At 52.4% G+C, this 21,716-nt stretch overlaps 1 protein-coding gene across 2 annotated transcripts; it reads right to left on the bottom strand.

The window, feature by feature from the left end:
- Positions 1-4,177: 4,177 nt before the first annotated feature.
- Positions 4,178-19,727, bottom strand: LOC123855261 (H-2 class I histocompatibility antigen, Q10 alpha chain-like). 2 transcript variants are annotated; one of them, XM_045890725.2, is made up of 8 exons: positions 19,499-19,726; positions 16,318-16,425; positions 10,692-10,952; positions 9,401-9,676; positions 6,966-7,241; positions 6,742-6,852; positions 6,367-6,399; positions 4,178-6,125 (listed from the first exon to the last, which is right to left on the bottom strand). In XM_045890725.2, the coding sequence occupies exons 1-8, from the start codon at positions 19,545-19,547 to the stop codon at positions 6,076-6,078; spliced, it is 1,164 nt and encodes a 387-aa protein (XP_045746681.1). In that variant the 5' UTR covers positions 19,548-19,726; the 3' UTR covers positions 4,178-6,075. The 2 variants fall into 2 exon arrangements, with proteins under 2 accessions (XP_045746681.1, XP_045746691.1); XM_045890735.2 differs by lacking the exon at positions 16,318-16,425 and having other exon boundaries at positions 19,499-19,727.
- Positions 19,728-21,716: the final 1,989 nt, after the last annotated feature.

Here is a 21,716-nt window from a genome sequence, read left to right as displayed (position 1 = left end):
TTCTTTCTCTCTGCTCCACTTGAAATGTAGCATCCACACAGAAATGCACAAATCATAAATTTATAGCTCTGAAAAAAATTTCGAAGTGTACATCCAGAACAAGAAATGGAGCACCCCCGGAAATCCCATGTCCGCTCCCGTTCATTTTCCACAGCAGGCAAGCACTGTCCTCACTTCTTCAGCCGTGAATTCGTTTTGTCTTTTTGTGAATTTCACAGAAATGGAACATACGGTGTATGCTTTTCTGCTTGGCTTCTTTCATTTTACTTAATGTCCAGGAGAGATTCATCCATGCCATTGTATAGAGTCATAAATCCTTCATTCCAATTTGGTACAAATATTCCATTGTGTAAGTAGAGCAGATTTGTTGATCTGTTCTTCTGTTGATGGGCATTTGGGTTGTTTCCAGTGTGGGGCTGTTATGAACAGTGCTCTGAACACCAGAATCTGTCATTTGGTGAACATAAGTATGCAATTTTCTTCTCCCAGGAGTGGAGTTACTGAGCCAGAGGGATACATATGTTTAGGTTTTTTGTACATTTTTTTTTAAGATTTTATTTATTTTTTTGAGCAAGAGCAAGGGGAGAAGTGGATGGAGAGGGATGGAGAGCAGACTGCTTCCTGAGCAGGGAGCCCGATGTGGGACTTGATCCCAGGACCCTGGGATCATGACCTGAGCCAAAGGCAGATGCTTAACCAACTGAGCCACCCAGGTGTCCCAGTTTTTTGTACATCTTACTTAACTATTATTTAAACCTTGGAATTAAGAGTCCCCTGCACTTTGGCCATTGGTCAGAGTTGCCTGGGTGGTGGTGGAGGGGGAATGGGCTCCTTGGAAACCGGTTTTTTGAGTTTTTGAGCTTTTGTTCTCTGGTGGCTTTCAGTGCCTCTTTCGCCTCTTCTGGGGGTCAGAGCAAAAATGGCTGCACCCAAACCTCTGTCCCGGAGCAGAGAAATCAGTCTGCTCTTCTCTGAACCCTCCAGAACACACAGTCTCCGTTTCTGTAAGCGCCGGTGACAACCTGTCGCGCTGTTTCTCAGGCAACCCGGCTTGGTCAGAGTTGCCTGGGTGGTGGTGGAGGGGGAATGGGCTCCTTGGAAACCGGGGTGTGTTGGGCTGGACCAGAGTGGGACCCTGAGGCTGAGTGAGAGGCTGTAACCAGACCACTGGAGTGCTACCCCAGGCCTCTCCTTGCTGGGCATCTCCCCAGAGTAGGCCAGGCCAGCCGGCATGAGATACCAGTCTTCAGGCAGCACACAAACTTAGGGATCTCAGGAGCAGCGTGTTCTTATCTTCAGAGATTTTAGGGGAGACCTCAAGCTCAGCCTGTCCCCCAAATCATTTTTCTCAAGGGGCCTTCTCTTCTCCTTACCTTCTGCCCAGCTAGCCTTTAGAATTGAAGATGATGAGTGCCAGGCCCCTCATCTCTTGATGGGGATAGAGGCTGGATGGAGGACAGGTGATCCAGGACAAGTTCCCCCTGTGTCTTCTACCCTGGTGCTCAGGCAGAGAAGAGCAGGGAGGCTGTGTGATTAAGAATCCACCTGAGAGCTCCTGAGAAGAACCTCCCCTCCCCCCCACCCAGTCCCATCTGATTCGTGGTCAGGCAGGGGCCTAACCTGGATGAGAGACACCCCCCCCTTGGAGCCTGCAGGATTCTTCCCCTCCCAACCTTCCCAGGCACCCCCCAGCTCCCTCCCACTGGCTGGCTTCTCTGTTTCTTCCCAGGCAAATGCCTCAGGAGGTGGTTGCCAGCCTACTCTGCCTTCTCTCTGAGTTGGTGCTGTGAGCGGGAAGTGGATTTTGGTAACAGCCTTCCTTTCCCTTAACTCAGGCCCAGCTTCTCTCCATCCCTGCTGTGATTCGTTGACTCTTTGGGTCTCTCCCTGTCCTGGACTTGCTCTAGCAGATGGCTCCATCAACGTGGCCAGCAAGCAGGCCTGGAGAAGCCTGCCTGAGGGTCAGCCGTTTGGCATAGGGAGCTGGCAGGCTGAATCCCTTCTCTTCTGCTCTTTGCCTTGAGGTGATGCTGTGTGACTCCATTCTGAAACTTACTATTCAGTTATGTGGCAGCATAGGGACGAGGCTAAAAAGACACCGATGAAACAGCCTGGGTCTTTAGTCCTCTCCTGTGTACATTGGTCTGTGAGCTTCTTCAGGAAGTTAGAGGAGGGGGAAAAAAAAACAGCCAACCCCGGGTATGGGCCTTCCTGCTGGGCTTTGTTGCTGGCCAGACCCTGACTACCTGGACATGTCCTAGAGATAGCCCAGAGCCATGTGCTGTGGGCATCATGGGACCTCAGAGCAAGGATGGCTAGGAGGGCTTCCAGGAGGTGGCTTGAGCACAAGTCTCAGAGAGTTCCTGGAGGCTGTGGGGAGCACAGGCATGGCATTCTAGGACTGGAGCAATGCAGTTACTTGGGGGGACTGAGGCTGCATTGGAGATGGCTTGTAAGAAAGCCTTGTATTTGGGGACACCTGGGTGGCGCAGTTGGTTAAGCATCTGACTCTTGGTTTCGGCTGAGGTTGTGATCTCGGGGTCGTGGGATGGAGCTCTGTGTTGGGCTCTGTGCTCAATGTAGAGTCTGCTTTGAATACTCTCTCCCTCTGCCCCTCCTGCTCATTCTCTCTCTCTCTAAAATAATCTTTAAAAAAAAAAAAGGCTTGTATTTGGTGGGCATAGAATCTAATATCCTTCACTGATTATTAATTATTAATCAATGCATTTATTCATTTAAAACATCATCACAGCTGGGTTCCAGCCAGGCCACACTGAATTTTGCCCTAAGTATGGTTGGCCTAAAAAAAGTTGTGGTCTGGGACCAGACTCCAGAGGGTTAGCAGGTAAGGTTTGTGTCAGTGTAGGGGTATATCAGGGCGGCCTGAGGACTAGAAGGCTAGTAGCATTCCTCCCACAGGGGAGATGTCCTGGCCTCTGTGAGCGAGGATGGTCTGCACGTGGAGATCCCATGGTCATGAGCCAAGGCCAGCCCAGTGTGGGCTGAGAGAGGGAAGCAGTTCCCAGGAGCAGCTAGTGGAAGTAATGTCCTGCTGGGTGAAAAGGCTGCTTTTCCTGTAGGTCTGCATTTTTTTTTTTTTCAAAGCTGCTGTCCTGCCCCTGCCAGATTTGTAGGCCCCTTTACTGCTTCCAGGGGTGCTCAGAGCCCTCCTCATTTGCCCTCCTGCCCCTATCCACTGCTAAGACTGTGGTCGTTATTGGGGGGCACCCAGGGCAACACTTAAGGCTAAGATGAAGTCCCTCTGCATTTGCCTTCTGTCTTCTCACAAGCTTCTCTCCTGGAAAGAGTGCTGAAGAAGGAACCAGGGAGGCAGGCAGGCATCTGGGCTGGTCCAGCTGGGTCCAGGGCCCCTGTCTTTGGTTGAGATCACTGACCAGCCATTGATTGCTAAGCAGAGAAGCAAAAATGGGGGTGGGAGCAAAGCCCGGGTTAGGGCAGACTGCCATACTTTCTGGGCCTGTTCATCCCTCTGTGAAATTAGACTCAGGACACCCAGGTTCACCTCCCACCTGGCCGTGGGGTGCTGGTTGATCGTGTTCCTTTGCCTCAATTTTTGCAGGTGCACCAGACTTAAACCAATATGTGCTTGGGGTATGGGTGGAAGGTAAGAGAGAGAGGGGGAGAGAGATGTGCTCTGGAGAGAGCAGACATCCTGGACAGGAGGGACTCTAATGTGAGAGGCCAAGGAAGGCAGCATGATGGTGGTGGGGTGTGTGTGTGTGTGTGTGTGTGAGTGAGAATGTCAAATTATCAGGGGCTTGTAGAGATGCGTTAGGGTCCCTTTAGGTCTAAAAAGTATTCTATGGTTCCATGGGCAAAACACTGAACTAGCTTGTAAGGGAATACAAAGTAAAGCCGAAGCATTGCTCAGTTTCCAAGATCTCATAATGCAGTTACAGAGCAGATACTCCCTGAAGGTCAGGGTGGCAGTGCCCTTAGCAGCAGGAAGACCAGATTCTGTCAGGGGTGTGAACTGTTCTAGCAGAGGAAGGCACTCAGGAAAGGGGAGAACAGCCTCCCCACCATCTGCTTCTCCACCAATACCCTGGGCCCTCACCCTGCCTCAGGGAATTTTTGACCATGTGTGCCCTTCCATTGGTGGGGGCCAGACCCACTTTGTGCCCCAACTTTTTTTTACCGTACCATTAGACAACTGTAAAAATAAAACCTTTATTGTCACAAAACCTTATTAATACAGGTCCACAAGCCCTTACGTGAAACCCTTCGGGCCAGATATATTTAAGAATTTAGAATTCTTTGGGTTTTAGAAAGTGCCAAGGTGCAGATGCTGAACATTACATAACATCTCCAGAGGTTGTCTGGGGTGACACAATGTAACCAAAGACATCAGTACTTCTGTGGAGAATTGTGAAAAGGCCCAATGGCCCACAGGTAGCCTCATTTCACTTCAGGTTGGGTTTTGATGCCAAAATCAGGAAGAAAATTCTGGTTTGGGGTTTTGCATTTCAGAACCGCAGATAAGGGATTGCAGACCTGGACTTACATGCCCATTTCCAGAATGGCACAATGGCGGTTCAATGGTGAGGTGCCCAGACTGGAGCCAGACTTCCTGGCCTCCCTCCTGGCTCCAGCATGAACCAGCCGTAGGACCTTGGGCTTCCATTTCCTTTCCTGTAGCACAGGATTATTAATTCTCCCGCCCAGGTGTGCCATGAGGATTGAACAGCTTAGTACCTGTAAAGTGCTCAGAACCCTGTTTTGTACACATGGATCACGATGGCATTACGAGGAGAGGCAGACAGACATCTAAGACACATTTTCATTTTCAGTACAATCAGATAGTTCGGAGCTCCCTGCTGAGGCCCTTCAGGCCACCAGGGCAGATGAATCTTTTCTTAGTATCACAAATCTTTCACATCCTTGGGCTTGGGGCCTACCAGGGCTGCAGACAGGAAGGTTTCAGAAGTTCCAGAAGAGGCTCTGTCATACCTTGGGGTCCTACGAGGGGCCCAGCCTTGTGTCCTTTATGACGGTGGAGTGGTCCCGTTGCTGTGGCTCTGGAGTCCCCTCCCCTTGCACATCAGATGGCCATGAGACTGGAACTGCTTTCTGAATAAACAAAAATGTGTGCTCCCCAGGAGATTCTTGTTCACAAGGGAGATGTGGGGTTTCTGTTCCACTGAAAATTCGGAGGTGAGGCTGGACCTTCCCCAGACACACCCTTAACAAGAATCTTAACAAGCATTTCCACAGGACAAGGTGAAACTCCTCTTTCTCTTATTGTAAAACTTCAAACCATCCAAAAGGACAGGATGGAAAATTCTGACCATATTATTTCCCATCCTTCAGCTCCCCTCAGCTAACAGGCCCCTGGGCAGCCGTCCCTCTGAACTTGTCCTCATCCACAGAAAGATACCACCCACACACAGACCCTCACCCCCTCACACCACACACCTCCTCATACACCCTCACACCCTACACACCTGCACATACATCATGGACCCCCTCCCCCTCATGCTCCCAGAACCACACACCCTCACCACCCCCAACACTTTAATCACCTTTACAAAAGAAAATATACATACACACAAGAACACACTTATACAAAGAGGCAGGCATTTGGACACTTCTTCCAGATGCCAGCAGATGGGGTCAGGATGCTGCCCCCATAACTCCTTGACTGTTGTTCTGGTTCTTCCCTAACTGCCCAGAGACTCCATTTTCATGTTGGGGAACTGGAGGTGAGAATAACATCGCCAAACTTACAGAGTACCTGAGGGACTTAAGCAGGGTTTACACTGAACATGAAAGTATTCTGCAAATTGTCAAGCGTGAGCCGAGGAATTATTACCGCCCACCCCCCACCCCCCCAAACAGAAGACAATTCAAGTTTCAAAAGGACTTCAGGAAGATGGTGAAAGCTAGCTTAGTGGCACAGACTGCTTGTAACAAGGCTGATGGTGCCGTGGAGGGCTCCTTTTGAGGGTAGGGAGGGCCCTTCCCGGCCGGATCACCACGGCCAGCCAGCTAGCACCCTGGAGGCCCCCAAACACCCCACAAAACCCCTCGTTGACCTGTGACTGTGCACTTGTGTCAGCAGAGCAGCTGAGCAGCCTCCACTCTCACTGCAGGGTCCTCTCCACCTGCAGGGAGGAGGTAGGGAGGTGACCTGGCCTGCTCCCCAGCCCTCCCCCAAAGTCAGTGGTGGCTCCCTACCCCCTCCACCTGGCTCCTGGATGGCGGGAGGGAGCGAGGGATGGGGCCATGCTGGAGACAGACAGCGCTCACCCACCACCCTGCCTCCATCTTTGGTTCTCAGGCATCTTAGCCTTGCTTGGGAGCACCTGGGGCTTCCTCTCCCCAACCCGCCCATCCCACAATCACCTGGGGCTTTTTGGCAAGATTCCTGATTCCTGGCTGTGGGGAGAAAAAGAACACAAAACCAGAGATTAGGTGGGTGGTAGGCAGAGGTGGGGTCCTGGGTCCCCACCTTCCATTCCCTCTCCCCCTCTGGGGCCTTTCCAAGGTCAGACCTAGGGGTCTTCCCTGGCTGTGGGATCCGCAGGGTCCTCAGGACGATATATGGCTATGGGGGGGCAGATGCTTGGGCTTTTCCATAGATGGGGGCAGGGGCTCAAGAGTAGTTGCTGCTCCCCAGGAGGGAATCGTTCTGGTGGAAGGATGGGAGCAGAGCATTTCTCCCTACAGGGCTTGGCCAGCTGTGAGGGCCTCCCACCCCTGTTTTTCTTCCCTGCCTACCTTGAGAGTACTGCTGGATGAAGATCAACACTCCAGCCACTGGCAGGAAAGTGATGGTGAAGATGGTGGAGATAACCAGAGCACTGGTTATCCATGGATGAGAGGGTGCTTCTGCGGAAGGCAGAGGAAAGGGGGCACCAGCCTCAGGCCATGGGACTATCTCTGGGTCCCCTGGCACCCTCCCCTGCTCCTCCTCGTCCTCTCTGCCAAACCCAGCTCCTCACCCCAGGCCACAGTGAGAATATGGTTCAGGCCAGAGTGCTGCACATGGCAAGTGTACCGGTCCTCCATCCCGGCTGGCACCCGCACCGCCGCCCACGTCTGGTAGGTGCCATCTCCACTGGGGCGTGTCTCCACATACTCAGTCTCTAGAACCAGCTCCTCCTCACCCAGCCACCAGCTCAGTGAGATGTCCCGTGGGTAGAAGCCCCGGGCCCAGCATTTCAGTGTGATGCCCCCATCCTGGGCTGTGTGTCTTGTCACCTGCACTGTGGGCGGCTCTGCAGAGAGAGGTTGAGGGAGGAAGGCTGGTAAGAGGCTGCTCTCTGCCCATTTCCTTGTGTTTGATCCTGGGCTCCCCTAGCATCTTCCAGGGTGGAGGACAGGGAGGAGATGGAGACAAGGTTTCTCTCCAGGTAAGGCATTCAACCAATGTTTGAGGAAGGGATGACCCATTGCCAACCATCCCAAAGGGGCACAATCCTGTGACTTCCTGCCCCCAATCTCCAGGGAGGTCCTGGGTGGGACTGCTGGGTCCTATGTTGACAACCCCCTCCTTCCCACAGAAACCCTATGGTTTTTGTTTTGTTTTGTTTTTAAGATTTTATTTATTTATTTGACAGAGAGAGACATAGCGAGAGAGGGAACACAAGCAGGGGGAGTGGGAGAGGGAGAAGCAGGCTTCCCGCGGAGCAGGGAGCCCAGTGCGGGGCTCGATCCCAGGACCCTGGGATCATGACCTGAGCCGAAGGCAGACGCTTAATGACTGAGCCACCTAGGTGCCCTGAAACCCTATGGTTTTCTCAGAGACTTTACATACATCCCCCATGACTTCTTGCACATGGTAGGTGCCTAATGAGGTTGAGTGAAGGCAAGAATAATGGTTCTTCCCTCACTTTGGAAGGAGGTGGTCACCAGTGTAGCTCTGGAATCAGACAGCCTGGAATTAAAGCCTAGCCTGACTCCTGTCCACAATCCCCCAGTCCCTCAGGGCCTGATGGGGATTCTTTGTTCTTTTCTCTCAGGGTTGTCCCAAATGACATCATCCAGGTGTGGTTCATTTTATGTGTCAACTTTACTGGGCCACATGGTGCCTAGCCATTTGGTCAGTCACTATTCTGGGTGAGATTCACATTTGAATCAGTAGATGCAGTAAAGCAGATTGCTCTCCCCAATGTGAGTGGGCCCCATGCAATCACTTGAGGATCAGAACAGGACAAAAAGTCCCAGTCTTAAGAGGGAACTCCTCTGCCCAATCTCTTGCAGCTGGGGCATCAGTCTTTTCCTGTCTATGGACTCAAACGGAAACATTGGCTCTCCTGGGTCTCCAGGTTGCCAACTGCAAATCTTGGAACTCCCGATCCTCCACAGTCACGCGAGCTAATTCCTTAAATATGTCTCTTTCTCTCTCTCTCTCTCTCTCCACATCCTGTTGGTTCTGTTTCTGTGGAGATTTCTGACTAATCCACCAGGTGATAGGTGTATAATATATCCTGGTGCTGGATGAGAGCTCAACATTCATTTAAGACACCAGTATGGTGCTTCTGGGAGGCAGGGGCTATTGTGACCATCCCTGTAATAATGACAAGGACACTGAGGCACAGAAAGGGCAAGTGACTTGCCCAAGGTCCACAGCCAGCAAGTCCTGGAGCCAGGATGTAGATCTGGAGGCTAGGCTCCAGTGCCTGAGCTCTGACCCACCACACTCTGCTCTCATAAACACATCTCTTGATGTTATTTGCCCTGCTTTCCCTTCAAGGAATGTCCTCCCCCATTGCCTCAGCTGATTCACATCCTGCCACTCAATCACCAGACGTCCATGGTGTGTTGGGTGCTCTGACCAGCTCGACCCACTAGCAGCCAGCGAGACCTCTGCCGCAGCACCCCCAAGCACCCACCTTCCCTAGTGTCCATCCCAGTCCTTGTATTTCCAGCCCTGCTGGCTGGAGTCAGGAGAAGTATAGGATCCACCTAGAATCTGAGGAGCATGTTTAGCATGAGGGGTGTGTGGGGGCAGAGGGGCAAAGGGCCTCAGCTTCCCTGGCAGTCCCCAGTAGTCCAGGGACTGGCCTAGTGAGGGATGCTATCCCCTGGGGCCTGAGGTCCATTTCTGAAGGAGAATCACAGGATGTTAAACCCCCAGAGGGCCTTATGAGCCACCTAGTTTAACCTACTCTGTGGATGAATAAAATGAGGCAAAGAATCAGGGCCTCATTTACCAAGACCACAGTGTGGTCCACCTCACCTGGAATGAGGGCCCGAGGTCGAGGCTTCTGTCCTGCTCTACATGAGGAAGCCCTTGGCTAGTCGGCCTTCTTTCTGGGGCTCAGTGGGCTTATCTGAGCCAGGGGAACACAGTCTGCCTCCTCACCGCCCCTCCCCCCAGGCTCTTGAGCACGGGAGTATGGGCCCCTCTGTGTGGCCACAGGCTGCACCTTACCTTTCCGGGTGAGGCTCTGGCCTCCCAGCTCCAGGTACCTGCACAGGGAAATGAGGCAGAGGCCTTCCAGGTAGGCCTTGTCATACTCAGCATAGCAGCGCTCCATCTCCCACCAGCTCTTGGTCCGCATGGCTGCAGGTTTGGCTGACACCCAGCTCAGAGTCTCCAGGTCCAGGGACAGGTGGTCCTGCCCGTCAAAGCCAAACTGCCAGAAGCTGCTGGTAGAGCCGTCCTCCCTGATCTCACAGCCGAACATCCGCTGAGTGCTGTGCATGCCTGTGCACGTGGGCGAGAAGGCTGCAGTTTGCATAGGCTATGGGATGGATCCCTGAGAGCCGGAGAGAAGCCCAGCACCCTTGGGTGTCTCTGAGGGGTGGGGGGCAGGGTGGCGGCATTTAAAAAAACAAATGCCCCCCGGGTAATTGTCATGAGCAGCCAGGGCTGAGAAGCCTGTTGGGCCTCTCATGGGAGGACACTTGAGTTCATCACTAGAGACATCAGAAGAACTCAGCTACTTATGGATGGAAGAGGTCCTCATGGTAAGACTGGGCAAAATCAGAAATGTGAAAGACACGTTCAGATGTGAGCCTGGCTGCTAGCACAGCGACTGGGGGGCTGGGGGTGCTTATCCTGGGGCCCCTGGGCTAATGTGCAGCTCTCCCCAGTCTCGGGCTTTTATACCTACGGGATTTTATACCTACGTTTGGGTTTCCAGGCCCAGAGTGGGAAAGGGCTGGAACAGGTGGTGTGTTCATGCAGCGCTGGCAGCAGCCAGCAGGGGGCGTGAGCTTGTCCGTGGTGAGAGACGGAAGCTGGGGCCTGAGGGAAATGCTCCTCTTCCTCCTTGGCATTGGGTAGAGCAGAGGTCCTCAGCTAGGTTCTCTCTCCCACCCTGAGCTGTCTGCCTCGTTCAGGTTCATCTGGCTTCCCTCCCTGCATGGCAGAGTTGGTGTCTGAGAGCCTGGGGGTGGGTGTGAGGGAGGGAAAAGCCTCTGCCAGTCTGCTGGAGTCTGGAACCCTGGGTAGCTGAAGCGGAGGTGTTGTGGGGCCCAAGCTACTGTGGATGCTTGCTGTGCTGGCCCCATGGGCTGGCTACTGAAGCCACAACAAATTCTGCGGGCCCCCGCTTGGCTGTGGGGATAGAGCTATGCACCAGGAGCATGCCTTGCACCCTCTTCCGGGCTCAATAGGGTGGCCTCTGTCCCCTAATGGAAGGGCATGGCTGCCTAGAGGGTCTGCATGCAGAGTGTGAAGGAAAGAAGAGGTGGGGCAATAGGAGCCTCTGACGCACCACTGCTCTGGTTGTGGTAGCCCATCACGGTCCACGTCTCCACCTGCTGCACCTTTGCCCAGGCTCTCTGCTTCTGGGTCTCTGTCTCCCAGTACTGGGCGCCCACGGTTGCCATCCACGGGGCCTGGGGCTTGGCCCTGTCCACACGACTGTCGTAATGGATGAAGGGCTGGTTGTCCACGTAGCCTATAGCCAGGAACTGGGGAAGGCCCGGGCCTGGCTCTGACAGGGCCAAGTAGTGGTAGTGGAGAGAGTGTGTCCCTGTGAAGACACAAAATAGTCAGGCTCACGTGCCAGGATTGGCACCATAGGCTGGTGTGACTGATGGGGACGGCGGTGGAAACCTATCCAGAGTATTTGCCATCAGTAAGAGCAAGAACTGGGGATTTCAGTTAAAAATATAAGGGCATCCAAATAGTTTAAATAAAGAATCAGTCAATCAATCAGTCAAACATCGAGGCCAAAGTTCATGTGCTAAGACTTGTGGGCTTTATCTCTATTTCTAGGAAGTTTTCCACCCCCATTCCCTCCCCTGCCCCCACTCAGGGTTTACTTACTTATACTTTACACTCTTCTCTGTAAGTGTGATTATCTGGTTTCCCATCTCACAATTAAAAAGGTATGATAAAAAAAATTGTTTGGCAGTTTAATTTTTGTGGAATTATTCATTCTCCAGAGATACCTGATAAAGCGGGGCCATCATTCCTAGCTTGAACCATTGCTGCCAAGTTGGTGGCATCTTGACTCCATTCCCCGCTCCCTCCTGTTCCTACACCAGACATTGCTAGTCATCTCTTCTCTTTAAGTCCAAATGCTGCCTCAAGGTTTGTTCTCCACCATCTCTAGAAGCACCAGCTTATCCACTCAACTTGGTGCTGGAGATGAAATCTATTTAGCAGCTTGCCCTGACTCCAGCTATGAAAACAAGTGCTGTACCTTTAAAAAACCTACCCCACCTTTCTCAGAGGCTCACCCACAGCTCACTCCTTCATTTTCTTTCTTTCTTTCTCTCTTTCTTTCTTCATTTTTTCCAAATAGGCTCCACACTGTGGAGCCCAATGCTGGGCTTGAACTCATGACACTGAGATCAAGACCTGAGCTGAATTCAGGGTCTGATACTTAACCGATTGAGCACCCAGGGCCCCCTCCCTTACTTCATTTTTTTTTTAAAAAAAGGTTTTGCTCGGGGGCCCCTGGGTGGCTCAGTTGGTTAAGTGCTGCCTTCGGCTCAGGTCATGATTCCGGAGTCCAGGATCGAGCTCCACGTCACGCTCCCTGCTCAGCAGGGAGTCTGATTCTCCCTCTGCCCCTCACCCTGCTTGTGCTCTCTCATTCTCTCTCAAATAAATAAACAAAATAAAAAAGGTTTTACTCAAATGCTACTTTCTCAGCGAAGCCTTCCTTGCCCACTCTGTTAAATATTTACATTCCCAGCACTCCCCCTAGTGTTTTCTCTAGAGCATTACCACCATATAGAGAATACGCACTTCACCTGTTTCTCTTTTTTAGGATTTTCTTGTTAGAGAGAGAGAGAGAGCACAAGCAGGGGGAGCTGCAGGCAGAGGGAGAAGTAGGCTCCTGGCTGAACAAGGAGCCCGATGCGGGACTCGATCCCAGGACGCTGACACTGGGATCGTGACCTGAGCCAAAGGCAGATGCTTAACCCACTGAGCCATCCAGGTGTCCCTGTTTCTCTTGTTAATAGTCTGTCTCTCCCCTGTAATGTCAGTTCCCCAAGGGCAGAGATGCTTGTAAGGATCCTTCTTTCCCAACCTAGAACAGCTTCTGGCACACAGTGGATGCTCAACATTTGAATATTCAAATGTGAAAGGACTCAAGCGCATCTCCACCCTCACAGCTCCATTTAAGCTCCCTTGCAGCCACAGCAAACTGCCCCAGCCCTTTGTACCTGCAGTTCCTTCGGCCCCAGGCTGCTCCCTCTCTTCTCTCAGCCAATGTCCCTCATCCCTCAGGTTGCAGCTCAGGTGTCCCTTCCTCCAAGAAGCCCTCCTGCTTCCACCCTGACATCCCTCAGAGCAGTCTCTATGCTCCCTGTGAAACTGTGGGCTCCATGGGGCGGGCAATACATCGGACTGTGTCACCACTGTTTCCACAGGTCTTGGGGAGAAAGAATGTCATGCTTGGCACACAGTGGATACCGCCGGCATTTATCGAGTTGGACAAAAAACAAGAGCATGAAAGGCAAGGATGATGATCACAGCTGTCATTTTTGGAGAGTGACTGCTCTGTGTCCTGCACCAGTCTAACTACTTTTCATTCATTATTTCAGTTGGTCCTTAGTATAAACCTAAGACGTTGGTTTGGCCCCATCCCACAGATGAGGGAACTGAGAAGCCCAGGGGAGGGCGAGTACAGTACCCAAAGCCATGCACTAGAAAGAGAGGAGCCCAGATTCTCTCCCCAGAGCCTGCTTTTTCTAAGCTTAGGAAAAGGACGAGGAGCTCTCTTCTTGCACTGGTGACACCTTACATGAGGTGAGAGGGATCAATGTTGAAAGTGAGTGAAGGGCTGACATCAGGCCTGGGCTGGTGTGGGCCTCTGGGGAAATGACGGACTCTCAGGGTGCTGTTTCCTTGCAAACCACTGAGTTAAGATTATTGGGGGTGCTCCTGGGCTGGGAGTTGTGAGTAGGCATGTAGACCTTGAAAGGAACAGAGGCTACGGCTTCTCTACGCTAAGGTGACCGACCACCTGCTCCTTGGCTCCTATCTGCAGCAGCTGTCTGTCCTGGGTGTGAGGGAGGGCAAAGAGCCTGTGTCCTTGGGTAGTTGCCTCCTGGGTGGTGGAGAAGCCATGCATGTTGTATGTTCTGTCCTGTCTCCTCCTCAGCTAAGGGTGCACAGTGTGGTAGGCTGAATTCTGGGCCCCTAACATATCCCTGGAGCCTATGAATGTTACCTTATATGGTAACAGGGATTTTGTAGATGTGATTAAATTAAGGATCTTGAGATGGGGAGATTATCCTGGATTGTCTAGGCAGGCCCTGAATGTGTCATTATGAAAGGGGACAGAGGGACACTCCATGACTACCAGAGAAGGGGATGGGAAGATGGAACAAAGAAAGAGGCAGAAGGTGCCATGAGCCAAGGAATGCAGCTCTAGAAGCTGGAAAAGGCAAAGAAATGGGTTCTTCCTGAGAGCCCCTGTAGGGAACTGTCCCGCGGCACCTTAGTTTCAGCCCAGAGAAGCCCATTTTGGACTTCTGACCTCCAGAACTCTAAGAGAATAAAAGTATGCAGTCCTTAAGCTACCAAGTTGTGGTCCCCTTGTTACAGCAGCTATAGAGAACAAATACACATACTATGAGACCAAAGTCTGTTGTGTCTTGTGAGTTCAGTGGACAGTTCAAACCCAGGAGCCCTGGAGGTCCTGCTATCCTGAAACAGAGAGAAGGATGCACAGTCCAGGGAGAAGAATGTCCTCCGAAAGCTGTGCTCCAATGGCCAGTTACTTCTGGTTAAAAATGAAGGGAAGTCTATCCATGTCTTATTTTGTAAAGTTACAAAATAGTTCTAAAGCACTTAGGTGCTGGGCCCTGTCCTAAGCACTTTAGAAATTTTGGCTCTGTTAACCCTCATAACAATTTTACCGGGCAGGTATTATTGTGCCCATCTATGACCAGTGGGGAAACTGAGCCCCAAAGAGGCCAAATCACCTGCCAAGTAGCGGAAAGCAGGGCCAGACCCGGATTCTCAAGATGTCCCCTGGCCTGCACCTGCCCTTTAGTGAACCCATGAAGGGCTGACACTATATGGCTGGCTGGGGACACACGAGCAGCCCTCTCCCCATGGCATCTCCCCACTCTCTGCCCTCCACAGACACCACCCTGGACACGGTTCCAATGGGCTCAGCTCTGCCCAGCCTTGCCCATATGGCCAGGCGGGGCCCGCCCTGTGGCCCCATTCAGCAAGTACTTTCTGAGCACCTGCTGTTTATCTGGCCCTCTCGGAGGCCCTGAGGATGCTGGGAAAGCAGAAGAGTTACAAGTGCCTGCTCTTAGGAAGCTTCCATGAATGTAGGATAAGCAAGATAAATGAATAAAATGTATGCCAGGCTGACCAGCAATAAGTTCTGAGGGGAAAAAAAAACAAAGCAGAGACATACAAAGTATTAGGGGTGGGTTTAAAATTTTAGATAGAATGGACGGGGAAGCCCCACTCCCCAAGGAAACTCCTGAATGAAGACCTAAAGGAGCCAGCTGTGTAAAGGTCTAGGAGAGAGCATTCCGGGTCTGCAGAAGGGAAAGCCAGTGGAAAGGTCCTGGGGCAGTAGTATTCTTCTGGTGTTCTGAGGCTTTTGCAATAACATGGGAGAAACATAAAATGGTGGTGTGACTCAGTAGCTGTAGGTGATAGCAGTAGGGGGTGAAAGAAGGGGTTGAATCCCAAATCCTTCCTAGGCTTGTCCAGATGGTGCCTGGAATGGCCTGGATACAGCCTCTGGGCTACCCCTCCCTGCCATGGGAGCTCTGGTTTCTGGCATCGGCTCTGCCTTGGACTTTTTCACCCATGGTCTACAGCCTGGCATCTGGTGCCCATCCTGGGAGTTGGAACTATTCAAAGACAAGTTCATGATTGTGGCCCCGTCATTCAGCTGGCTTCCAGCTACTGCCTCCCACATACCCAGTGAGGGACCACCATCCCTGAAAATCCCACTGCTGTCTACTCTGCCTACTAGACAGTCCTGGGAGCCCAGCCTGCTCTCTGTGGGGGCTCACAGGCTGCCCACACTTGTCTTTTTGCTCCAGGAGGACAGTTTGAGCTGGGACTAGATTCCTCCTTGCTAACTGGATTCAGGAGGGATCCTCATGCCTGGGGCTCCAGCCCAGAGTGAGGAATCATCAGGCTACCTCTGTAGTTTTGGAGGAAACACCCCTGCCAGCCTCCGGTCAGTGCCAGGCATGGTGAGACCACAGCAGGAGGAAGTGGGGGCCATATGGCAGATGTCCCAGAGGAATCTGCTCATGCTGTGACATGGCCTAAGTGGCCACATGCCCTTTGCTGCCTCAGGCCCCATGTCATCAGCCACCCTTTCTTCCCTCACTGCTGCGTCCTGGTCACTGGGCCACATCTCCAGCCCCACAAAAAGGGGCAGTCCTGCCCTCTTATGCACAGCCTCCCTCTTTCTCTGACTGGTGGGAGAGGGAGGTGCCCCACCCCTTTCCTACAATCCATGTGGCATTGCCACTGTCTAGCTGTGTGGCCTTGTTCCACAGCTCCAGGCTTTGATTTCTTCATCTGTAGGTGAGGGCACTTGCTTGACCTGGTCCACAGTGCTGGAGCATTCGGCGAGGTAATAAACATAAAGAAGTGTAGGCATGAAGGAAGGGTTCTGCAGACATCATTTGCTTAGCCTATCTGGAAGGGAGAGGTGGGCACGGGGAAAAGAGAGCTAGAGCGTGTGTGTTGGGGGGGTGAGGGTGGGGAAAGATACTTGAGTGAAGAAGCCCCCTGGGGCACCCTCCAGAGGGTCTGGTCTCTGTGTCCTCCACCTGAGCAAAGGCAGTCTACCAGATTCCCAGACTGTGTAGTTGCCCTCCTGCATGCTGGGGGCTCCTGGCCTCTGCCATCTTGCCCCCTTTTTCAGCAGGTAGGCAGTGCCTTACCTCCAGGCCATGGCTTGTTTTCTAACTTCAGGTCGGCTAGTTCTGCCATCACCACCTTCGCTAAGGAAGCCGGGCTATCGGCCACCACAGGCAGCCCCCAGGGACTCTCTGCAAAGGGGAAATGGAAAAGGGAAATATGAATCCCAAGGCATAAATACCCTACACATCCTTGTCTCTGCTTAGAGGGATGGTATGAAATGACAAAGAGAGGCATATTGGAAGGGAAGAGGGACGTGGGAGCCCTCTCTCAGGATTGCCTGGAAACTTCTATAGCACGGAGGTATAAAACCAACAGCGCCGAGTTCTGGGTCTTGGTGCCAGAGCTTTAGAAATATTGATTCATGGCATTTTTACTGCATTCCTGTGAGGTAGGCCCTGACTCTTCCCACTTAAGAGGGAAGCCAGGACTGGGTTGCCTTTCCCTCTGCCAGAGGTTCTCCAGCTCCAGCCCCTCCTGGCAGCTTTGACACTTCTGCTATTGATAAATTTAGTTGGTTTGGAGGGAAGAGGAGAGGACACTAGCAGGCATTGAAACTTCCCAGGTGATGCTCATATGCTACCAGGTGGAGAACCCATACCCTCGTGGTTCTGCCTGGTCCTGCCCAGCTCTGTCCACTTGCTCAGCTGTGCCCTTGCAATATTACCCACTTGGCAAACAGCTGTTGAGCACCTACTACTAGCCAGGCACTGAGCCACGTGGGGGTGTATGTGGGGACAGAGATAAACCAAGACGGTCATGGGCCTGAAAAAGCTCAGGTCTGACAGGGAGGATGCAACTGAACAAATAAATAAGTAGGTCCAATAAGGTGAGTGGGGCTGATGAGTGCTGTGGTGCAGGAAGTCCCAGGCATCAGAAACACACCGGGGTGGGAAGGTGTTGGGGTCAGGGGCCTTATAGGCTGAAACCTGAAGGGGACCTCACCAGCTGTGAGTTACGAGGCAGTGGGGTGGGTAAGGAGGGAAGAACATTCTAAGTTAGTGAATCTAGTGTGGTTCCAGGACCAGCTGCATCAGCATCACCTGGGAACTTGCTAGAAATGCAAATTCGTAGGACCCAACCTAGCCCTACTGAATCCAAAGCTCTGGGGGTGGGGTCCAGCTTTCTGTAGTTCAACAAGTCCTCTGGGTGATTCTAAAGTTTGAGCCACTTCAAACTTCCCTGCTGCAACACTCATGATATCTGCCGCATGAAAGCCACTTCCTCACTCCCTAGCTTCTGAAGGGAAAGCCTGGCATCCAGGAGTATTGTGAGGGGCCTGCCCCAAACCCCTGGCTACCTCCCTTCCATGTGCCATCTCTCTCCTGCAGTTGGGTACATCCCAGGGTTATCTCTCCACTCCTTCCCTCCTCCTTGGCTTGGGGTCCCCACTCCCTAGGTCAGCCCCAGCCATTCCCTCCATAAGGAGACAGGGCCTATGTGCAAACACCCATGACTATCCCTCCACACAGAATTGGAATCACCTGTATGCCCCTATATTATGCCCAGGGAGGGTTGGGGGGACTGTATGAACCTAAAAACCAATACAGTCTTGGCCCAGAGACACAGTGGTCCATGCCCCATGGGGTCCTGTCCCAAGGACTAAACTCTCCCCCAATCTTTCCAGACATCCAAGGTGATTCTCCTTCAAATGTTTTCCATGGGGCGCTGAGGGCTGAATCCTCCTGAAGGTCCATCCTGCTGACTTCAGGAGCCTCAATTTGGAGGGAAAAAAGAACCTCTTTACTTTCACTAAGGCTGAAATCTAGCCTTTCTCCTATGGTGAAGGCAACAAAGCTCAGCAGGATTAGCAGAACCCCTGCTTTGGATTTGGACAGAAGCCACAAGTGCTTTTGTGGTGACAGTTGGTGCAGACACCTGGACATATGCTTTATTCTAATTCCCAATTCTGGGAATTGTTGCTATTTGGTGCGTTATTTAATGTGTTAACTTAGAAGCACACATACTACATCTCACACATTTATATTTCTAGTTAAAAAGTTTTAGTAGCTTTATAGAAACGTAACTAGATTCCTTTGTAATCCTATGTATTTCTGTTTATGTTTGTTTATTTAGAGAGCACGCTAGCGCGGGAGGGGCAGAGAGAGAGCGAGAGTGAGAATCTTAAGCAGGCTCCACCTCACTCTCAGCGGGGAGCCTTACACGGGGGCTCCACCTCATGACCTGAATGAACCGAAATCAAGAGTCCGAAGCTTAACCCACTGAACAACCCAGACGCCCCCCCCCCCAAATGTATTTCATTTGTTGCATTAAAAACATTCTGAGACCGGGTCCAAGGCATAAAAAAGGTTAAGAACTCCGACTTTAGATCCTGCCAGGAAGCGTCCTCTCCGCGCCCTAGTTTAAATCTGTAAATAGTAAATCGAGGATTGTTCTGTGAGTTGAAATGGCTTCTTGTATGTGAAGCACTTAGAACAGCTTGGAGCGAGGGTGACCAGCCACTGTTAACTGCTGTGACGGTGGACACTTCCGCATGTGTGCTAAGTGTTCCGGCATCTGTGTGGCCGGGAGGGGCGGTGCCCCATGGCAGCGGGCGGGGGGAATCCAGGAGGAGGTCAGGCTCAGGTACCAATGCCAGAAGAATTAAAACTGGGAAAGAATGGAAATTCCGGGCCAGGTCAGAGAAATCCTCGTTGCACCTCCTCCCCCAACACCCACCGTAACTCGGGAGAGCCTCGCCACGCCTCCAGGGACGCCCACCATGAAGGGCGGGCGCTGCCCGAGCTAGCTGGCAGGGGACGCGCCAGCCCTCTCAGATTTCTGCCCCCACAGAGGTTCCCTAAGGACCTTCCTGGAGGACCCAGCCCCAGGAACCGAGCGGCGTCCTACGGAGGGGAGGCCACGGGGACCCCGAGGAGCTACGGCATCGGCTGCGTCCAGGCGGGGGTCACCGCCAGCCCTCCGCGTCCCGCCGGCTTCCCGCAGGACTCTAAGCCAGATCCGGGTGCCACGTGGAGGCCGCAAACGGGGGCTCTAACCCAGGGCTCAACGCCACCTGCGGTCCTGGGTCTGCTCCCCAGCTCACCATCCCCGGTCCCCAAACCCGGAAGTGGCCTCCGGTCGCTTCCTGCCTCCCTTAGCCCCAGCCACGCGCTGGCGGGCGGCCCCTGGGGTTCTGCCCCAGGGCCCCCGCCTCTCCGCCCCCCCCCCCGGCCCCCGCCCCCGGCCTCTCCGCCCAGTCACCTGCCGCGAGCTTCGGCACTAGACGCAACAGCTGCAGGAACAGCAGCATTGTCCGCAGCGGCGTCCAGGCGCGCGCGCTCCCGAGGACCCGCGAGCCCGGGTCAGCCAGCCTGGCGCGCAGCCCCCGGGCGTCGATTTAGCAGGAGTCGGTCCTCAGCTGTGGGGCGGGTGGCCTGGAGCTAACCCCGGAGAGCCAGCGCTCAGCGTCGGGAAGGCGGAGCATCTGCGACCTCAGGCGGCTCCGCTCGGCTCCGGCTCCGCCCTGCCCCGCCCCTCCCCATCCCGCGGGGCTCGGGCTCCCGCTCGGGCTCTGGCTCCCAAACGCCATCGTCAGCCCCCACCCCACAGCTCCCAGATGTCCCCTTTGCTGGGTCTCTGAAGTAGAACCCCCCCAAATTACATATGTGTATGAAAAGCAATCTTGTTGGTAATTGTCAAGTATAGCTTATAGGGTACTTCACTCCCTCATGAAATGAGACCCAGAGGTGGAGCTAACGTTACTGTCGTTTGGAAACTTAGGGTGTCTGCAACAACTATCATGTGATTCGAAAACACCTGTGGTGGGGCGCCTGGGTGGCTCAGTCGTTAAGCGTCTGCCTTCGGCTCAGGTCATGATCCCAGGGTCCTGGGATCGAGCCCCGCATCCGGCTCCCTGCTCCGCGGGAAGCCTGCTTCTCCCTCCCCCACTCCCCCTGCTTGTGTTCCCTCTGTCGCTGTGTCTCTCTCTGTCAAATAAATAAATAAAATCTTAAAAAAAAAAAAAAAGAAAACTGTGGTTTCCACTGAGGACAAAAGCACAAGTCTTGCTAATACTGAGCTTTGCTACCTCCATTCATTAGGGGAAGAATGGCTAAATTTAATAAATAAAATAAATATTTAAAAAATAAATTTATTTTTCCCATCCAGGTTCACAGACCCCCTGAATTCTCACCAGGGACCCTCATGTTTTGGATAATAGTTTTCACCTGGGTGGTTTCTGATATTTGAAAACTGACGGGGAAGGGGGTGCCTGGGTGGCTCAGTCGTTAAGCGTCTGCCTTCGGCTCAGGTCATGATCCCCGGGTCCTGGGATCAAGCCCCGCATCGGGCTCCCTGCTCCGCGGGAAGCCTGCTTCTCCCTCTCCCACTCCCCCTGCTTGTGTTCCTGCTCTCGCGCTCTCTCTCTCTGTCAAATAAATAAATCTTAAAAAAAAAAAAAAAAATTCACGGGGAGGACTTTGGTGGCCCTTATTGGGGTGGGCTGGGGGAGCTCCTCACCTGTCAGGGGCGGGGCCAAGAATGCCAGAAGTCTAGCCCTACCGGGTCTTGAAGCCAAGATGCCCATGGTGTCTTGCCAGGCCTTCACCAAAGAAGAAGCCCGATTGTAATGATCTGCGTCGAGAGCTCATTTGTCGCGTTTTAATATTGTCAAAGGAACACTCAGAGAGGATAGAGCAGAGTTGCAAGGAAGGTGGGCATCAAAAAGTCTGGTTAATCAAATAAAAATGTTTAAGGGAAAAAAACCTGTAAAATTAATGTTTGCATTATGATACGATTGTTATAGTCACAATGGTTGTGACATATCTGCAGATTAGCATTGCAAAAATCAAGGAGAAAGTTATTTTTCTAGGCAATCCAGGTTTATTTTGGGGGCCAAACCAAATAGAGAAACCTGGTTAGTCTTGGTTTGTTTCAAGGTATAAAGCAGGATGATCAACTTGTCCCAGTTTTAGCACTGAAAGTTCTGCATCCTGGGGCCCCCTCAGTCCTGGACAAACCAGGACAGTTGGCTGTGGGGAATGATGGGCCTCATCATAAGGACACAGGCAAATAGCGTTTTTGCTTTCACAGTAGACGCTGAATCTTCCAGGAAGGTGGCTATGCTGCAGATGGAAGGAAGGTGGTAGTTCATAGTGTCGGCTACTTTGCTGAGAGTGGCTTACTTCCTACAGCACCGTGTCCTTCCCACAGCTGAGTTCTGGATTGCCCACAGCACGCTTGATCAGTGGCATTTGTAGCTGTTGTATTTATAGACGTTTTGCATATCCATTCAAGTGCCTGATTAATCATGTTTTCTATATAGTCAAGCCAAACATTTACATATTGAGACATATGTTATGACTGTATTATGATTTAATTGTGAATACTTTTTGTTACAATTAGGGCATTATATTCATTTTAATTTTTAATTCTGTGGGTGTGTAGGTTAAATTATCTTTGGAGTTCCCTTAAGGACAGG

This window comes from Mirounga angustirostris, unplaced genomic scaffold (assembly GCF_029215605.1).
Source record: "Mirounga angustirostris isolate CCGP_5_RB_7025 unplaced genomic scaffold, mMirAng1.0.hap1 SCAF_7, whole genome shotgun sequence".
In the NCBI taxonomy this organism is placed as follows: Eukaryota; Metazoa; Chordata; class Mammalia; order Carnivora; family Phocidae; genus Mirounga; species Mirounga angustirostris.
Note: the sequence above shows the minus strand (reverse complement) of the source record. Positions and strands in the feature narration are given on the sequence as shown.